The 17,153-nt window shown below is 37.2% G+C and overlaps 1 protein-coding gene across 3 annotated transcripts; it reads right to left on the bottom strand.

The window, feature by feature from the left end:
* Positions 1 to 663: 663 nt before the first annotated feature.
* Positions 664 to 8,429, bottom strand: KERA (keratocan). 3 transcript variants are annotated; one of them, XM_027594052.1, is made up of 4 exons: positions 8,177 to 8,348; positions 6,490 to 6,581; positions 5,688 to 6,358; positions 664 to 1,611 (listed from the first exon to the last, which is right to left on the bottom strand). In XM_027594052.1, the coding sequence occupies exons 2-4, from the start codon at positions 6,492 to 6,494 to the stop codon at positions 1,445 to 1,447; spliced, it is 843 nt and encodes a 280-aa protein (XP_027449853.1). In that variant the 5' UTR covers positions 6,495 to 6,581; positions 8,177 to 8,348; the 3' UTR covers positions 664 to 1,444. The 3 variants fall into 3 exon arrangements, with proteins under 3 accessions (XP_027449853.1, XP_027449851.1, XP_027449852.1); XM_027594050.1 differs by having other exon boundaries at positions 5,688 to 6,581; positions 8,177 to 8,429; XM_027594051.1 differs by lacking the exon at positions 8,177 to 8,348 and adding an exon at positions 7,929 to 8,109 and having other exon boundaries at positions 5,688 to 6,581.
* Positions 8,430 to 17,153: the final 8,724 nt, after the last annotated feature.

Genomic DNA, 17,153 nt, shown 5'->3' with positions numbered 1-17,153 from the left:
TAAAAAAATATTCTTTTCTTAATGTCAGTTAATTTCATTTCTTGCCTTTAGCCAACATTTTAAAAACTCCGTTCAAAGTATATTAATTGGTTCTTCTCTCCTAACCCCAAATAAGTTTTCGTGTGAAAAGAAGTAGGCAAAACAGTACATTATGCTCTTTTCTTAAGAATTCACCTTATAGAATAACATTAAATTTCTGAGAAGTCTTGGTGTAAAGTAACATGTTAGATTTTCCTTAATCTGGTTTTTCACAAGCATATATGATCATTCTTCTAAGGAAATATATCAAATTTTATAAGATATTTCAGAATACTGTTTGGAAAATATATAAATTCATGAATTAATATCTGTGGAATATTTATTATTTATAGATATGCCCTAGAAATTAGAAGTCTAAAGTAAACTATACTTTGTTACTAAATGAAATCCTGGGTTATTTCTTTTTAACTCATGAGAAATAGTTGTATTATGTTAAGTGATTAGAGTATAAATTGTCTTACATTTATCAGAAGAGAAGGAAAAACAAAAGTAGGAGAAAATATATTTGCATATATTCATGGTAGAAAAATGGAAATTATTGTTATTGTAATACTTTTTATAAAATATGTTCTTAATAAAACTTACAAATAATACCCCTGAAATAAATGTTTTACTACTATTTCATTAGAAAGCATCCACTCTTTTTATTTAAAAAAATCCAAAACCACTGACAAATATAAGAGCTGAACAATTTGCAATTCAAGTGGATTTCTAATGTTAAAACACTAAGATTCTGTGAGAAATGCGTTATAATAAATGTAAAACTTAGGACTTGTTTAATTGATAGAGTACACTGTACTATATTAAGAACAGCAGCTATAAAAAATAGTAGTGAACTGAAAATTACTGTTTTTCTGTTATTTGGTATTAAATGACTAAAAGTCTCCTTTCATGAAGTATTTAATACATTTCATATCCTTTCTTGAGCTAAATACCACACTTATACTTACAAATGTTACTTAGCAATCTGAAATTAATTATGATGAAGAAATATCTCATTTTTTCACTTTTTTCAGATCTCCTGTTAGATTACTGTATTTCTACTATCAATATAATATCTGCATAAGCAATTTTGAACATATGCAAACCAGTATGTCTTTTATATTGCATAACAATACAATTGCATTATTTGATGTTAGTAAGCTGTGAAAGAGACAGAAAAGAACTATCTTTGAGTTGATAAACTATCGGAACTCTGTGTCTGTTTTACTAATTAAAGAAAAGCTAACTGTGCTACATAAAATTGGTGAAAGCATCTTTGAATAGAAAATATAAGCTATACAAACAAAAATGGTGGCCAAGAGCAATTGGAAATGTGACTTTTGTCTTAAAGTTATGAATGGTAACCAAATTTCATTTCAGAAATATTAACTCATTAAACAGATTTTAGATGTTGAAGTTGTGTTTAAATAATGACAGCCTGAAGGAGCCTGAAGCAGTTCATTAAATCCATTGGAATTGGTGGTTTGATTTCATTTCCATCCAGACGGAGGTAACGAAGGTGAGGTCCATAACTGAAGGAATCTTGTTCTGCAGGCAGTGTAGGAGGACATATTACAGAGACGTTCACATCTATGGAGAAAAAGATGGCATGAACAAATGAATTAGACCTGAAGAGACCAGGTGTGAGAAGACCAACAAGCCATGGAACAGTCTTGTAGAGGGCCTAGCAGCCTGATCTGTGAAAGTGCCAGAGATACAAACCATTATGTCAAGTTGGAGGTATATCTGTCTTATAAAAGTAACCCTAAGAAAATGTGCAGCATATATATAGTCATCTCACTCCATATTCAGTTATACTTTGCACATAGCACGAGAAAGGACATTTTGTTAAAAGCTGTGATGGAGGGGTGCCTGGGTGTTTCAGTAGGCTAAGTCTTTGACATCAGCTCAGGTCATGATCTCAGGGTCCTGGGATGGACCCTGCATCGGGCTCCTTGCTCAGCTGGGAGTCTGCTTCTCCCTCTGCCCTCCCCCCTCCACTAGTGCATGCTCTCTCTCTCTCTCTCACAAATAAATAAATCAAATCTCAAAAAAAAAAAAGCTGTGATGGAAATAAAAGAATACATCATTTGTTTTTTTAAGCTTCCAGGTGAGATAAGGCATGCTTAGACTACTATAAAAGGAGATGGGTAGTATTTAGGGCATTAGAAGTGGAGACAAAGGTTCATAGAAGGAATGGTTAAGTGCATGGGTAGATGGATGGATGGATGGATGTGTACGTGGAAAATCAGTTTATTATTAGGGAAAGTGCTTAAAAATTAACTGAAAATGCAAAATTTCCAATTAATAGTGTACGATGAGGTTTTTAAAAAGTACCTGTAACCTAAGTTTACATATATAATACTTACAGAAAAGAACCTTGCATCTTTATATTTAAGTGTATTTAATTAGAAAGAATATATTTGCCAAGAATCAAATTACAAAGATCCAAGCCAGGAAATATCTCATCAGCCTTTTCATATGGCTAGGATGTGAGGAATCGTGCACCTGTCTTGGATCAGAGCCCTTGGCATCAAGGACTATACTGAAATTTAGGAGTATTCAGGAGAGGAAACCTGTTAAAATAGCAAAATTCAGACAAGTGTGCATTATGGCTAATTTCAACCATGAATCTGCATATTGCTTTTAAGTCTCATTTGAAACTATTTTGAGAAAGAGGTCTTCCCTTAGATGAGACCCACCTAACTTTGGCAATGGCTTTCCTTTGAGCTTATGCTTACAGCGAGGTTGCTATGCTCTGATCTTAAGCTATTTTGTGAATTCAGCTTGCTAAAAATAGTGACTCATGATATATAGCAGTTTGTGTATATAAAGTTATCTTTCGCATGCATTATTACCTTGCCATCACACAGAGTTTTTCAGGCAATATGATTATTCTCCCTTACCTGGGCATTGCAAGTGGTTCAGACAGGTAATGTAATGCACACAAGGTATTTTAGCAAGTAAGTGGCAGAGCTGACACCCAGCCTTGTCCTTTTCCTACTACCTAGGGTCCCTTGCCTCCTGGAGAGACCATGTCCCTTTTAATGTGCTGCCATCCTTATTGCCTTATGCCCCATAATCAATGCATGTCTGCATAAATGTAATGTGAGAAGCAAGTGTTCTAAATGTAGTTATATTTTCATAAATTAATTATGGTGTTTCTCAGAGAACATCACGAAGAACCTTATTTGAATAGATAACATTTTTTTTTGCCAAATTTAATAAGAAATAAACATTTCCAACTTTTTCATAAGAAAAGGTCACCGTCCTATAAATTCTAAGAACTCTTCGTATAAAAGGTATGTTTCTTGGAAATCACTTTATTTACAACTAGAGTAGATTATGCAGCCAGAAGAAATAAGTACTTTAACAGTTATTAGTACACAGTGTGATATACTGGCAAGCCAATAATTCTAGCCAGGGAAATTCTTATTTTACATTTATTTTCTGGGAATATGGAAATGACCATGCCTGGTATCTACATTACGGAACAAATAAATCTCTCTTTGTTGTTGCTGTTAAAATTATTCTTACCCGGGTTGGTAGAAATTTTTCTAAAATCTTGTATTCTGGAAATTGAAGAAAAATGTGCTGGGATTATACTGTATGAGTAGGAAACAACACTTTTGAAATGAGAAGGACCTGATCTCAGATCCTGTATTACATTTATTCTTTGTCCTTGGTCAAGTATCCTCACTTAGTTGACCCTCAGTTTCTTTCTTCAGAAACTCTTAATAATTTACCAACCAAGATTCTCGTGAGGATTAATTTGTGATTTTCAAAGTGTGGTCCTTGGACCAGCAGCATTAATACCTCCTGGGAACTAAATCGTTAAACCTACTGAGTCAGAAAATATGAAGGTGGGGCTGGCAAACTATATTGTATAAGCCTTCCAGATGATCCTGATGCATGCTAAGGTATGAGAACAACTGAAGAACAGAACTATATGAGAAAACACTGTAAAACTTTTAAAAACGTGAGTGGAGGAAGAACAGAGTCCTGCTCTTTTTTTTTACTGTGTAAGTGGCTGGTGTATGTGCCCAACTGAGTGTTGAATTTTGCTATCTCACACCTCAAGACCCTTTTTCTCAACTTCTCTGGGGGATCCCCAATTCACAAACAGGGATCTATGTGGAATTCACTTCCCACATCAAATACCTATGGGACTTCTGTTGCCAGATAAGGAACGCACCTGTAGAAGCACAGAACTTTCATCACGAAAAAAAATGTATATATTTAGGTCAATATTGACTGTTGTACTATCTGGTTCAGTGAAACAGATTCAGCGATTAATATTTTTTTTTCCGCTGCATCTTTTGCTCTTGACTACAGGATTAAATAATGTGTCTCATCACCATAGGAAAATGTAGGGGCAATCTCTTTGTTAATTCCCAGATTATATGCTCAAGTGTGCTGGTAGAAAAACCAGGAAAAGAAAAGAGAAGAGAAGAAGAGAAAAGAAAAAAAGAAAAGAAAAGAGGTCTTGAATAACTGAGTAGTACCCAGTGGAAAAAATAGTCTATTCTTATAAATAGGATGCCTGTGTGATTATTTGCTTAAAGGAAACTAATGTATACTAACCAAGCAGTACCACCTTCTGACAATTATCTGTGCCATTTTCCTACAAACTATCCAACTGTTTCTCACTTTAGGAATGTATTTTCTAAGGCTGTGCAGGAGAAGTCTCCTTAGGTTATCTTTCTAAAGGGCTTGTGCCAGGGTTGAAGATTGGTGTCAGGCTGGTTCCAGTGCCCCTGTGGTGAGACCATGATACTGTCCACCTCTGCAGTAGGGTCAGCCTGGTCCCAGGCAGGACTGTGAAGAGGCCATGTTTGCATTTACCAGCCTCTTCTTTCTATGACCACATCTTCCTTTGATGGTACCTCTGCCACCGAGGCACTTTGCATTCATTTCTCTCTCCCTTATCGAAAGCTATTTTCATGAAAGGAGCAATCATTCTACCTTGTTGATTGCCATTAGTCCTAAGAAGTCACCAACTTCCAGGAGTACTTGTTTCCATTTCAATTGAACAAGGTGTTTTTCTACAGTGTTGGTCCCCAATGCTTAGTCCCCAGAGCAGCACTCTCAGCACCACCTGGGAACCTGGTAGAAATGAGAAGTCTCAAGTCTCATCCAGACTTAATCAGGAACTCTGGGGTGGAGCCCCCAATCTGGACACTCTAAGGTTTGAGAAACCCTCTAATCTAGAGCAGAGACTTTAATTACAGTGGTTTCAAGCACCTGTAGTTTTTAGGACCAAGGTCCCTTTCTGATACCTCCTAAATCATACTCCTATTACTATGCATGAGGTTGTGTTTGGTACATTTTCCTAAATAAATCTACCCAGTGAGGCAGAAATATTGGAATCTCCTCGGAGTAAAAGAAGATATATTTGGTTTCTCCAATGGATAATCACCCTTTGTAGTTTACTAAAGTCCACTTTTCAATTTATAATTTGAAGATTTGAATTTCTTGGTTCATTAAGATTGTGTGAGAATAAATAGACAGAGACAAAATACTGAAAGTTGAAAAAAGAAATCTCAGGGCACATTAGTTGTGGGGGGGTGTGGAAAGACCAACAGTTGTTATTCTTAAGGAAAATATAGAATAAGTTTAATGACCATGAGCATTTCAATCAAAGGCATACCCTGATGATTACTTACTTTTAATTTTGTTATGATCAAGGTGAAGGTGCTGCAGATGAGCACTGATTCGGGGGACCTTTGTGAGTTGATTGTGAGACAGTTGAAGGTCTAGAATTGAGGATACATCAAAACCACTTGAAGGGAGCCCTGCGTCTGATAATTTGTTGTGGTTTAGTCGCAGAAAGGCCACTTTGGGAATCACATTAAAATAATTTTCTGGTATTCCTTCAATGGAATTGTTGTCCAAAAACAGTTGCATTGTATTGGCTGGTAATCTCGGTGGCATATTCTTTAGGGCATTCTTGGCCATATTTAGCTGCATTAGGTTCTTGAGTCCCTTGAAGGTATCTCTCTGAAAGGCATTGTCTAGTAGTTTATTGTGCTGCAGGTCAAGAAGGGTCAGGTTCTCCAGATTGCTGAAGGTCCCCTGAGGAATTCTGGACACCTTGTTTCTGGCCAATTGTAATTGTTCTAAACTTCTTGGCAATGGAGAAGGTACCTCCTCCAGCTCATTATCTTCCAGAAATAAGAAAAGCAGCTTCTTCAGTTGGCTCAGGGCTCCTTTTTCAATTCCATAGTTGGTTATTTTGTTTTTGTTTAGATTTATCCATCTCAGCTGGGTGGCGTTCTCGAATGGCTTCTCAGGAATGGTCTCTATCAAGTTGTTCTCAAGATAAAGATACCGGATCCTTGAAGGAATAGGAGGGATTTCTTTGAGACCTCGATTTTCACAATATAAAGCGGTGGGGAAACTAGGGGGACAGAAGCATTCCCTGGGACAGTCAAAGTCATGAGCAGCCCAATCCTCTGGATCACTTACGTCATAGACCTGTCTCACACTTCGAGTCCATACAGTATCTGTTAGGAATAACACCCAGATGATGAAACAGATTGTGGCTGCCATTATAGGACCTGGGATAGGGGATATAACTGTTAGATGTTTGAATATCTTGACCTTTAGAAGATTATGTGTACCAAAATAACCAGTAAACATTGTTTCTTTGAAGGAAGGTAAACACATGTCAACAACTTATACACAGATATCAATTAGTACACATATATTTAGTAGGAACTATATGCGAAGCATTTTGCAAACACAGAAACTGGCTCACTAATTTCTAGCTTTTTGGTTTTAACCCAATCACAATGAAAACTGAGAAATGGAAAGCAAATTTTAGGAGCTCTAAGTGCTTTTCCATCTCGGGCTATTTAATACAAGAAAGTTAACTGAAACCCGTAGTTGAATAAAAGAGTATAAAAAAAGTAATCTTTTAATAACTCAAATTGAGAGTCTGTGTTGTTTCTAAGAAGTAAACATATGCTTTTACTTCTACTCCTAAATGAGCAGAACATCTGGATGAGATTTCCCAGGCTCTTTGGCCCTTGAACCAAAGAAGTAGAGAGATCAAAGAACATTTTAGCAGTTTGTTGTGAAGGAAGGCTTTAAGATATGAAGAAAAATGTGTGATTAATCTCTTGCTCTGTTGCTCAACTTCTCCGGTAAGTTTTATATTGGGGTTTGGGGAAAGACTTCTAATATTGTAAGTACAAAATCAAGTTGTTCAACCAGGGAATTTGGACTATGAACTCTATATCCCAATTAGGCAAGTAATATATTCACCTATGGCATTACTGTGGTCGATAAGAAACAAAACAAAACAAAGAACATGTTTAGGGAAAGATAGAGCTCCATTTTTTCAGGATGGCTGCTAACAAAGAATAGGTTAACAATTATTGGTATATGACCATCTCAAGGATATAAATGCTCCCCATTGAATATCAACAAGGTTATGAGTACAACAAACTGTTCTCACAGGAAAAAATTATATATATATATATATATATATATGATTATGTGTACCAAAAACACCCATATATTTTATATATATATGTATATATATATATATAAAAAACAGTAACATTCTGACCAATGTACATTTAATTCAATTGCTTGACAATAAGAATGGAATGCATTTTACTGATTCCTCAGGAGAAAATAAAACAAGCATCATAATGCTAATCTTTCCATTGTGTCACTAAATTGAGGGAAATGACAAGTGCAGAGCTGCTTCCGCAAGCTGTCGAATTTTTTACGATTGTAGAATTCTGCTCTGGTCATCTTCCAATAGAGACACATTAAAACATTCTTTCCTTCAGAATCAGGATTTACTTTACTTATTAAGCTGTAACCCTGCCTCTGATGAATCAGAACTTTGAATTCGTAACTTTAGGTTTTTAAAAGTGCAAAAAAGAGTTTACCTTGCTGTCCAGGAATATACCGTTGAGTCCTGTGTCTGGGTCTGAAGTTTGCTAAAACTCAGTTAAGGGGGAAAAAAACACACACACACAAAACAAAACAAAACAAAAACACCCTGTGACTAAAACGGTTTGTTTTTATTGTATGCTGTCAAGCGTCCTATGAGAGAAAATAAAACCTACTCTGACCAGTCACGGTGAACACCTTTTGATCTATTGTTTCCACTTTGCCAGGGCTTCAGAATGCTTACCTCAGCCTCCTTGGATCTTCTTCTTCTCTTTCTATTGGCCACTGCTCATTCCCAGTAATGGATTGACCCAGGCTCTTCTCTCTTGTTTTTATGAATCCTCCCTAAAATATATGCATCAGTTGCTCCAACTTTAACCCTTCCAACAACCACAGCACCTCGGTACCTAGGCAGCTCAGCACAGGAAAACTGACTCTCAGCTTAAGAACCTATAGCAAAAATTCAGGGCAGTTGTCATTCTGAAGTCACAGTTCCAAAGATGTTGTAATGGACTGATATCTAGACCTGTTCAGCCAGCAGGCAACGGAAGGCAGTTTTGATTTCAAGTATAACAAGAAGAGATTTTAAAGTGTTTTTTTTTCCTCTAGAAAATCTTTTTTAAAAATTGAATACAAAAGAAATAAGTGCTGATGTCCTTTGTTTTGATGGAAATATTTTATTCATTTCTCATATAAAACAGATGCTGGAATTCTACTTAGAAAATATTGTGTGTGAGGGAAAGATAGAAAAACGTATTTGAAAAATTTAAAAATGCAATCTGAGAAGCTATACCTGATGTTGGCACTAAACGTGGTGTTATGCTCTGTTTTATAGAAATAATTTTTGTATCTCTGGTTCCTATTGGGAGCTTTATTCCAAGTAATTATTAAAATGAGATTTTTTTTTCCTCATTAGAACAGATGTTTTGCATTTAGTCCATTACAAGACATTCCGTTGCGCTGCTATTGGTTTTCCTTTAACACATAGACCTAAGATAATGTCTTCTAGTTCTTATATCTGAGAAGAAGAATCGTTGAGCCATTTGAAGAAAGACATGAATAAAAATAATTTTCAAACATTATTCGTGGATGGATTGTGAACATTATCTTATTCTGAGTTCAGGAAGTTTAATTCACGAGACTCAGTCAGCACTGCTTACATAAGCATCATCAAAGATAGAACACAGAGGAGGAGGGGAGGAGAGGGCTCTGGACCCAAAAGACCTTTCCTGAACCCCCCACCTCCTGCCTCCTAACCATCGGCAAGTCAGTTAGGGCTCTGCCAGCTCGCCACGGTACTGGACTACCTCTCAGGGTCGGCCCAAATTTGTCCTAAATGCTTATGGAAATGTTAGCCTTTCTTTAGCATTAGCCACATGCTCTCAACTGGGAAATTCATTTAAGTTTAAGGGCTTTTATAGGCTAAGATCTGATTCAGACATGATCTCTTAGTAGCTTGTACAGGTACACTTATCTCACATGTGAGTAAAAAATCACGTGTGACCAGTTTTCTCAAAACAATGATTTCTCCATTGTGGTTCAACTTGCATCTCTCTTTCTAAACCCTCAGGATATATACAACGGATGATCTTCAAATCTGCACAGCCCCTCCAGCTAGTCATCTCCTTTCTTTCTTAATTTTCCTTCTTAGTCAAATTACTTGAGTCATTTCTTGATTTGATGACACAAATGTTGCTGCGTGTTCATTGTAGGAAAATTAAAGTAGCATCCTGGCTGCCTCCAATCTTCATTTCCTGTTCACCATGGCACCCATGACCCACCCACCCACCAAAAGATGTCTTCTAATCCCTCTGCTCCCTAAAATTGGTGTGACAAGAATCAGCAATCATCTTCATGTTTACTGATACATTGAAGCTTAGTGTTTGGCTTACTTGACTTGTGACTTTTGACAATGTTGACCCACCCCTTTTATTAAATGTTTCTCTTAGTTTCTGTGACATTCTCTCCTAGTTTTCCCTTGCCTTTCTTTATGAAATTTTCCCATTTATATCCTGAAGCTCTCTGTTTCCTCTAACATTATTTTAGAAGTGTTTCTAGCATTTGGAGCTGTTTGAGATTCTGTCCTCTGCTCTGTGCCCTTCCTCCTCTCTACCCAGAAGTTTTGACCGTTCCCTCTATTATGACGACTCCTGAGTTTTTATCTCTAGCCTAGCCTCTGGAAGAAGACCTGCATTTTTATGTAGGTCTGCTTTCTGGAACTCTCCTCTTGGTGCATCCCAAAGTCATATATCTAAAATGAAATTCCCTGTCTCCCTTTACTTCTAACTGCTCTTAACATTTACTTTTGCATGCTACTATCATCTTATTCAGTCTCCCAAACCAGAAATCTGGAAATCATTCTTAACTCTTCCTTTTCATTTTGTGAGCATATGAAAACAATCACATTTTAAGGACCCTGGGAGACATGATATAAATAAAAATGGCCATCTACAATGCTTGCCAAATTTGGTATCATTGCTTCCAGACTAAAAACACAGGATGTTTTCCACTGTCAGTATAATCTCTGTCTGTCTGTATCTTGATTTTTCCTATAGCAATCCAATCTACCCTCCTTTGATTACTGATTCCTGGAGGTTGGTGACTTAAACCCTTCATTGGAATGCGTAAGTGGAAACTCAGTACATGAAATTAAGACAATGGTGAGAATGTCTGAGTCATGCTAGCTGTTACAAGAATGAATGAAAGACTTTGCTCAGCCTTACGTGACTCTGCTAAGAGGGAGAAAGGTAGCCTAAGGTGTCATGATGTGTCTCTGGCATCACCTCTCTAATGACAGATTGACATTTTCAAAGTCTGTGGGGCTTTGGATATAGTAGGTATTTAATAAATACTTACTGAATGAGTAAATGAACAAATAAACACAAAAGGAATATGTACCACTTTGATAGTCCTGAGTTTTTTGATTAGTATGACTATGTAAATAGAAACATGGTCAAAAGGGACGCTTGGTGGCTCAGTCAGTTAAGCGTCTGCCTTCAGCTCAGGTCATAAACCCGGAGCCCTGGGATCCAGCCCCAAGTTAGGCTCCCTGCTCAGCAGGGAGTCTGCTTCTCCCTCTCTGTCTGCCCCCCACTCTGTTCGTGCTCTCTCGCTTGCTTGTTCTCTCCCTCTCTTTCTCAAAATAAATAAATAAAATCTAAAAAACAACAACAACAACAACAAAAAAAAAAAACATAGTGGAGAACCTTAGATATACGGAAAGAAGAAAAAAAATGTGAGTTAGAATTTTGCTTTTGCACCTTAACTAGTTGTTAGAGCTTGCCCAGCCTATTTGACCATTGTAGGCCAAAATCTACCGCTAATGTGTCAGTCCTGACTGCATTATGAAGGGTTGTGTGAAAAATCAAATGATAATGGAGGTGATAATATCAGATAAGTGTAGGAAAATTTCATAGTGAAAAAAGTTAAAGCCCAGGGAGCCCTCACAAATCATCTCTTCAAACTCCCTCCTTTTACATATGAGGAAAATGAAACCCAGAAATTTCTTTCAGCCATGTGATATTGGCATCTTGGCCTAGCCTACCTGAGGGAAGTCCTTCTAGAAACTTGAGGTGGGGCTAAAGTGTTATTGCCATTGTTCTTTTAACCTCTTTTCTTCCTTTTGGCACTTTTCAGTGTTTCCTATTTGCTTATCTTGCTTCTACCTCTTGCTGTTAAAAGGTGTGTGTTGGGGGAAGGGTTGCTAAATTGTCTTAGACTGGGGTATTCATCTTGTCACATTCCTTTTTTTAAGATTTTATTTATTTATTTGTCAGAGAGAGAGAGAGAGAGAGAGCACACAAGCAGGGGGAGCAGCAAGGAGACAGGCAGACAGGCAGAGGGAGAAGCAGAATCCCCGCTGAACAAGGAGCCCAAAGTGGGACTCGATCCCAGGACTCTGGGATCACGACCTGAGCCGAAAGCAGATGCTTAACCGACTGAGCTACCCAGGCATCCCTCTTGTCACATTCCTGAAGACCACTGACATTTTAAAAGGGAAGGCAATACGTGAGGATATAAAAGACATGAAACTCTAGTCCGAGTTAGCCTTGTCTGACTAAATTCAGTCAAATAACTTAAAAATATGAAAGGTATCCACTAAATTATATAGCTAACACACACACACACACACACACACACACCTACAAATCTATAATTTAAAATCGTTTTCAAACTAATACATTTAAAACATAGTAATGACGGGTGCCTGGGTGGCTCAGATGGTTAAGCGTCTGCCTTCGGCTCAGGTCATGATCCCAGGGTCCTCGGATCGAGTCCCACATCGGGCTCCCTGCTCCTTGGGAGCCTGCTTCTCCCTCTGCTTCTCTCTCTCTCTCTCTCCCCCTCTCTCTCTCCTTCTGTCTCTCATGAATAAATAAATAAAATATTTAAAGAAAAAGAATTAAAAAAAAACATAGTAATGACACTCTTAAATGGTCAAAACCACTACGAAACTGGTAAGACAGCAATGCCCCAGTCCATCCACTCCCTAAGTGTAAGCCCCACTCCCAAGAGGCCATACTTGCAAAGCTATTATGGATTTCTTTTAATGCTAACCTTATTTTTCTTGCTTGGATTATTTTTGACAGCAATTTTAAACAGCAATTATGAGATAAAGATTTAGCATATTTGCTTTGGCCCCCTCTTTACCCCACCCATAGCCCCGATTCCTTTCAATAACCCATAAGGTATGCACCAACTTTGATTAAATAAATATTTACTGCATACATTCTTGTGCAATAGAAATCTTGTTTGCTGCTGAAATGGTGCAAAATTATTTTAATTCCTTCATTGTACTGCATTTATTTGCTATATATGTAAAAAACTATATATAGTATTTCTACATATATATACAACTATTCCACTAATACTTTCTAAAATCTCAAACAGAACTGTAAAACCATTTTGAAGATTTTTTTACACCTACTGAGTAGGGGCAACACAGTGTGCCAGTTAAAAGCCAGACCTGCTTGGGTTTGAATAAATCGCTGCCATTTAAGAACTGAGATTTTGAACAATTATTTATCTTTGCCCTAGTCTCCTCATCTGTAAAGTAAGGATGATGATGATGATAATGTATTAGTAATAATAGTGATAATACCCCCTCAGAGGATTGTTGTGAAATTTACATGAATTAGTGTTTTTATGTAGAGCATTATAAAAACATTACTAAATAAAATCAGGTTCACTTTCTCCTGGGAGATACTGCCCCTGGAATTCCATATGCTCTTGCTTCAACCTAGTTTGCTTATTGTTGCAAACCAACCTGAGCAAATTTGGCAGTTGATAATTTTTAGGCTTTTTCACAGCACATTTCAGTTGTCAGGTAGTTAACGGGGCTCTCTAATCCTCCTTCACAACCTACACGAAGGTGTCATGTTTGATGAAAATGAGTTCAGCTCGCTTGTATCTTACATAACAGGCATTTATTGGCAACAAGCGTTAGAACATTTATGAAATGAGTCGTAATTATAAGATTTCTTCAAAAGTTCACTAAGCTTACCTAAGGTGTGGATTAAAACTAACACAAAAGTCACACTGTCTCTCCTCAGGTACGGTCTTTCAAAGTACATTTAGGAATAACACAATCCTTGCTCCGTAGGCCTGTGGGATTGTTGTAGTCCTGGGCTTCCTTCCCCCGCTTCCTGTGTTAGATCCCTTGTTATTTCCTGGATCTCCTGTTCTGTTCTTTCTTGGTTAATTCCACAGGGTTGGTGGGGAACAGCCTCTGATAACTTCCTGAGATACTGTGTTTTGTTTTTTTGTGAACTCACATGTATAAAAATGTGTTGATTCGGCCCACCCACTTAACTGGCATTTTGACTGGGTAGAATTCTAATTTTAAAATAACATTCCTTCCAAATTTTGAAGATATTCGAAAAGATAACTGGCTTGTTGCTTCTGGAGTTGAAATTGGAAAAGTTGATAAAATTGTAATTTTCAGTTTTCAGAATGTGACCTTTACTTGTTCTTTGAAAACTTTTGAGACTTTCCTTTCATCTTCAGTCTGAACTTCTGCAACAATATGCCTTGAGAGAATGTATTCAACCCCCACTGGGACTCATGGAGTCCTTTCAATCTGGAAGTTCATGTCCATATAGTCCAACCATTTTTTTCTAAATATTTTGGGTAAGCCTTAGATAATGCACCTCCTGCTTAGATTGTCTGATTCTCTTATCTCTTCTACTTCTTTTTCAAAGTTTTGTGAGCTTTCTGACAGATTTCCTTTTATTGTATAACTTTTAAGATTTCTGTAACATGTATCATGTGTTTCCTTTGCAAACCTGCCCTTTGGTTGTTCCTTTCCTAAAGCATTCTTTTGTTTTATGTAATTAATATATTCTTTCATCTCATTCAAAACAAGATTAAAAACAATAAGGTTTTCGTAGAATTGTGAGTTTCTTCTGCTCTGTGCAATAGTTTTATTTCCTTTGATTTCTTTTTTTTTTTTTCTTGGTTTGGTTTTGGCCTATATAGGTATTTCCTGTTGGAGGCTTTCTGCACATATCTGATGGTGCTTTGCTGAACTTCAGTGCTTAAGGGAAAAGCACTAGTAATCTCACTGGAAGATTTATGAGAACTGATGGCATTTGTCGGCTAATGACCAGGAAGGCATTTTCCCCACTGCCCCCCCATATATATATATTTATTTCACACACACTGTATGTAAATTGAAAAAGTCAACACTTAGTCTTCTTAGTGTCCTTTTTTATAAATACGATTTTTTATTAATACTACTAACATGAATTGTTTCTGTTATGAATAAATGGCAAGTAACCTTCTATCCACAGTTTAGCCTTTGTATCTGAAGCATCCTGAGGCTCTGCTGTCCAAAATTGATCTGAAACTAGTAGTAAATCCTGCCACTTATAAGCTATTTATGTTTTGATTCAACTTTAATATTTATGACCCTCTAGAGTAACAGTTGCTCCAAGACTATACAAGAAGACTTTCATTACCTAATTAAAAAATAAACATATAAAACTACCTCTGTCATTCTTAGATAAGCTGTTACCAACTACCCAGAAGCCCTCTGCTCTAGAGTTACCTTCTTCTAGTTTCTCAAGCTCTCTCCATTTCTAGCAAGTTAGCCTTCACATCACCAGCTTTTAGCTGATATTAAGGTAAAAGAAGGTAAGCTGCTTGAAAGCCCATCAATTTAAAGCTCATCTCCAAAGCATTTTAGAAAAGGTGTCTTACAAGGCAACATTTATTCAGAAGGCTGAGAAAATACTACTAGACTCATCATGTCTCCAGTGATCTTGAGCAGATTCATGAGCACATATGTGTATTCTTGCTCTCCTTAGCTTCTTATCAAACTGCCTTCCAGGCCCGTCCCAATCTGAGCTGGGTTGTTGCAGTATCCATTCTCAGTTGGTTCCTGCAGGTCATATAATGTAAATTATAGTTTGATTGCATGTATACTTTTCCCTCTCAGTTGATCATCGAGAAAGCCTCTGTGAGGTCACAGGTGACACTGAATGGAGGGACAGCAGTGTCACAGGATTACCGCTTATTTGGTCTTATTCCCATTTATATCACATACTAATTTCTTAAAAGGGTCACAATTATTTATTAAATGTAGCATGCCCTTGTTTAGAAAAGCTAGGAGTTTAATTCTCTTATTAAGGCTTACCCCACCCTACATGTAGCAAACTGACTGGCTGACGTTCTTTAAACGTCATTTAATCTGATGGGAGTGACAGGTAGCAGGATCACTGTGACCTCAACTGTCTGGAGAACTTTCTCTTGACCTGGGACAAACTCACATCTTACAGCTTCTCAGCACCGGACTCATATGTGGCCTCCAAATTCAAAGAGACTCTCCATGTTCCCAGTGGCAATGGATATATGGTTCAGCAAATTGTCTTCACTTTAGACAAATATCCCAAAACCATACCCCTAAACCTTATAATAAGTCAGTGTCTTGCAGCCCTATGGTCTTCCATTATACAGTTGACCCTTGAACAATGCAGGGGTTTGGGGTACTGACCCCCCCCCACCGCAGTCAAAAATCTATGTATAACTTCTGGCTCCCTGATAGCTTACTATTAGTCTGGAAGCCTTGCCTGTGACATAAACAGTTGATTAACATATTTTGCGTGTTATATGTATCATACATTGTATTCTTACAATAAAATAAGCTAGAAAAAAGAAAATGTTATTAAGAAAATCATAAGGAAGACAAAATACATTTACAGTACTGCATTGTATTGGCTCGAAAAAATCCATCTGTAAGTGGACCTGCACAATTCAGACTCTCGTTGTTCAAAGGTGAACTGTATTTGTCTCCAGTGCTCTGGCATTCAAGCGTCTAACCAATGTATCCAGCTAATAAAGTTTACCCTTTAGATTGTATCACATGACGTTTTGTGAGATGGTATTCCTTCAGACCAAAATGTAGTTCCACGCCAAGGAGTTAACACAATCCAGAAACAGTATGGGCAAAATTATATTGCTATTCCTGTCAATGAAAGAAAACAGACTGCTTTTAGTGATTTTGTTTGTTGAAATAGAGGAAAATGACATTATTCGGATCAGTTGCTTCATATAAGTTACTCAGAGCTCTAAAGGCTCGGACCACATACCAAACAGCAGCTACAACAGGAGTCGCCTTCTAATTAAACTTTGGAAAAATCCATTTTCATCCTGCAAAACTATCCTTCCACCACCACACGCAATTGAGAGCCTGCCGAGTCATTAACTCTGTACATTTAAATCTTTGAAGGTGGCTCTGATATTTCTGATTCTTCTATTGAAGTGGCATTACTATTAATTTAGTATTTTTATAGTGGCAGAAAGCTCTGTAATTTCCACCTTGGTCTTTCCGATCAGAATGGTCCATTTTTCTCAGATTTCACATCTGGCATGAAGAATCAGTCCCTTTCCAACGTCATCTATTCCAACTGTAAGTAAAAGAATTTAGGAAATAAATACAAGAAGGGTATGGGTTGGGCAAAGGTAAAGTCTTCGCTTCTCATCTTAACATCCCCAAACACTTACTCGTGGACTTGGACTGCAGAAGTGACCTGTGTGCCCAGGAATTAGTTTTGCTTCAAAGCCACATTTTTTTTCCTCAGGACACTGTTACTCTGATAACGACCTCTGGTTCCTTTAGAGGGAGACTAGGTTAAATAAATAAATAATAAATAAATAAATAAGCACACACTTGTGATATCATTACAAAGTACTTATCTAAGACAAGATATCCTCTCTTTGCT

The sequence above is a fragment of the Zalophus californianus genome, chromosome 9 (genome assembly GCF_009762305.2).
Source record: "Zalophus californianus isolate mZalCal1 chromosome 9, mZalCal1.pri.v2, whole genome shotgun sequence".
Lineage (NCBI taxonomy): Eukaryota > Metazoa > Chordata > Mammalia > Carnivora > Otariidae > Zalophus > Zalophus californianus.
This window is presented reverse-complemented; position numbering and strand designations above follow the sequence as displayed.

What these genes read in the sequence shown, in the direction of transcription:
- KERA (XM_027594050.1), bottom strand. Translation starts at nt 6,573, where the DNA reads ATGGCAGCCACAATCTGTTTCATCATCTGGGTGTTATTCCTAACAGAT. An exon ending in TGATCATAACAAAATTAAAA is followed by an intron (nt 1,612 to 5,687) that starts GTAAGTAATCAT and finishes TTTTCTCCATAG; the next exon opens with ATGTGAACGTCTCTGTAATA.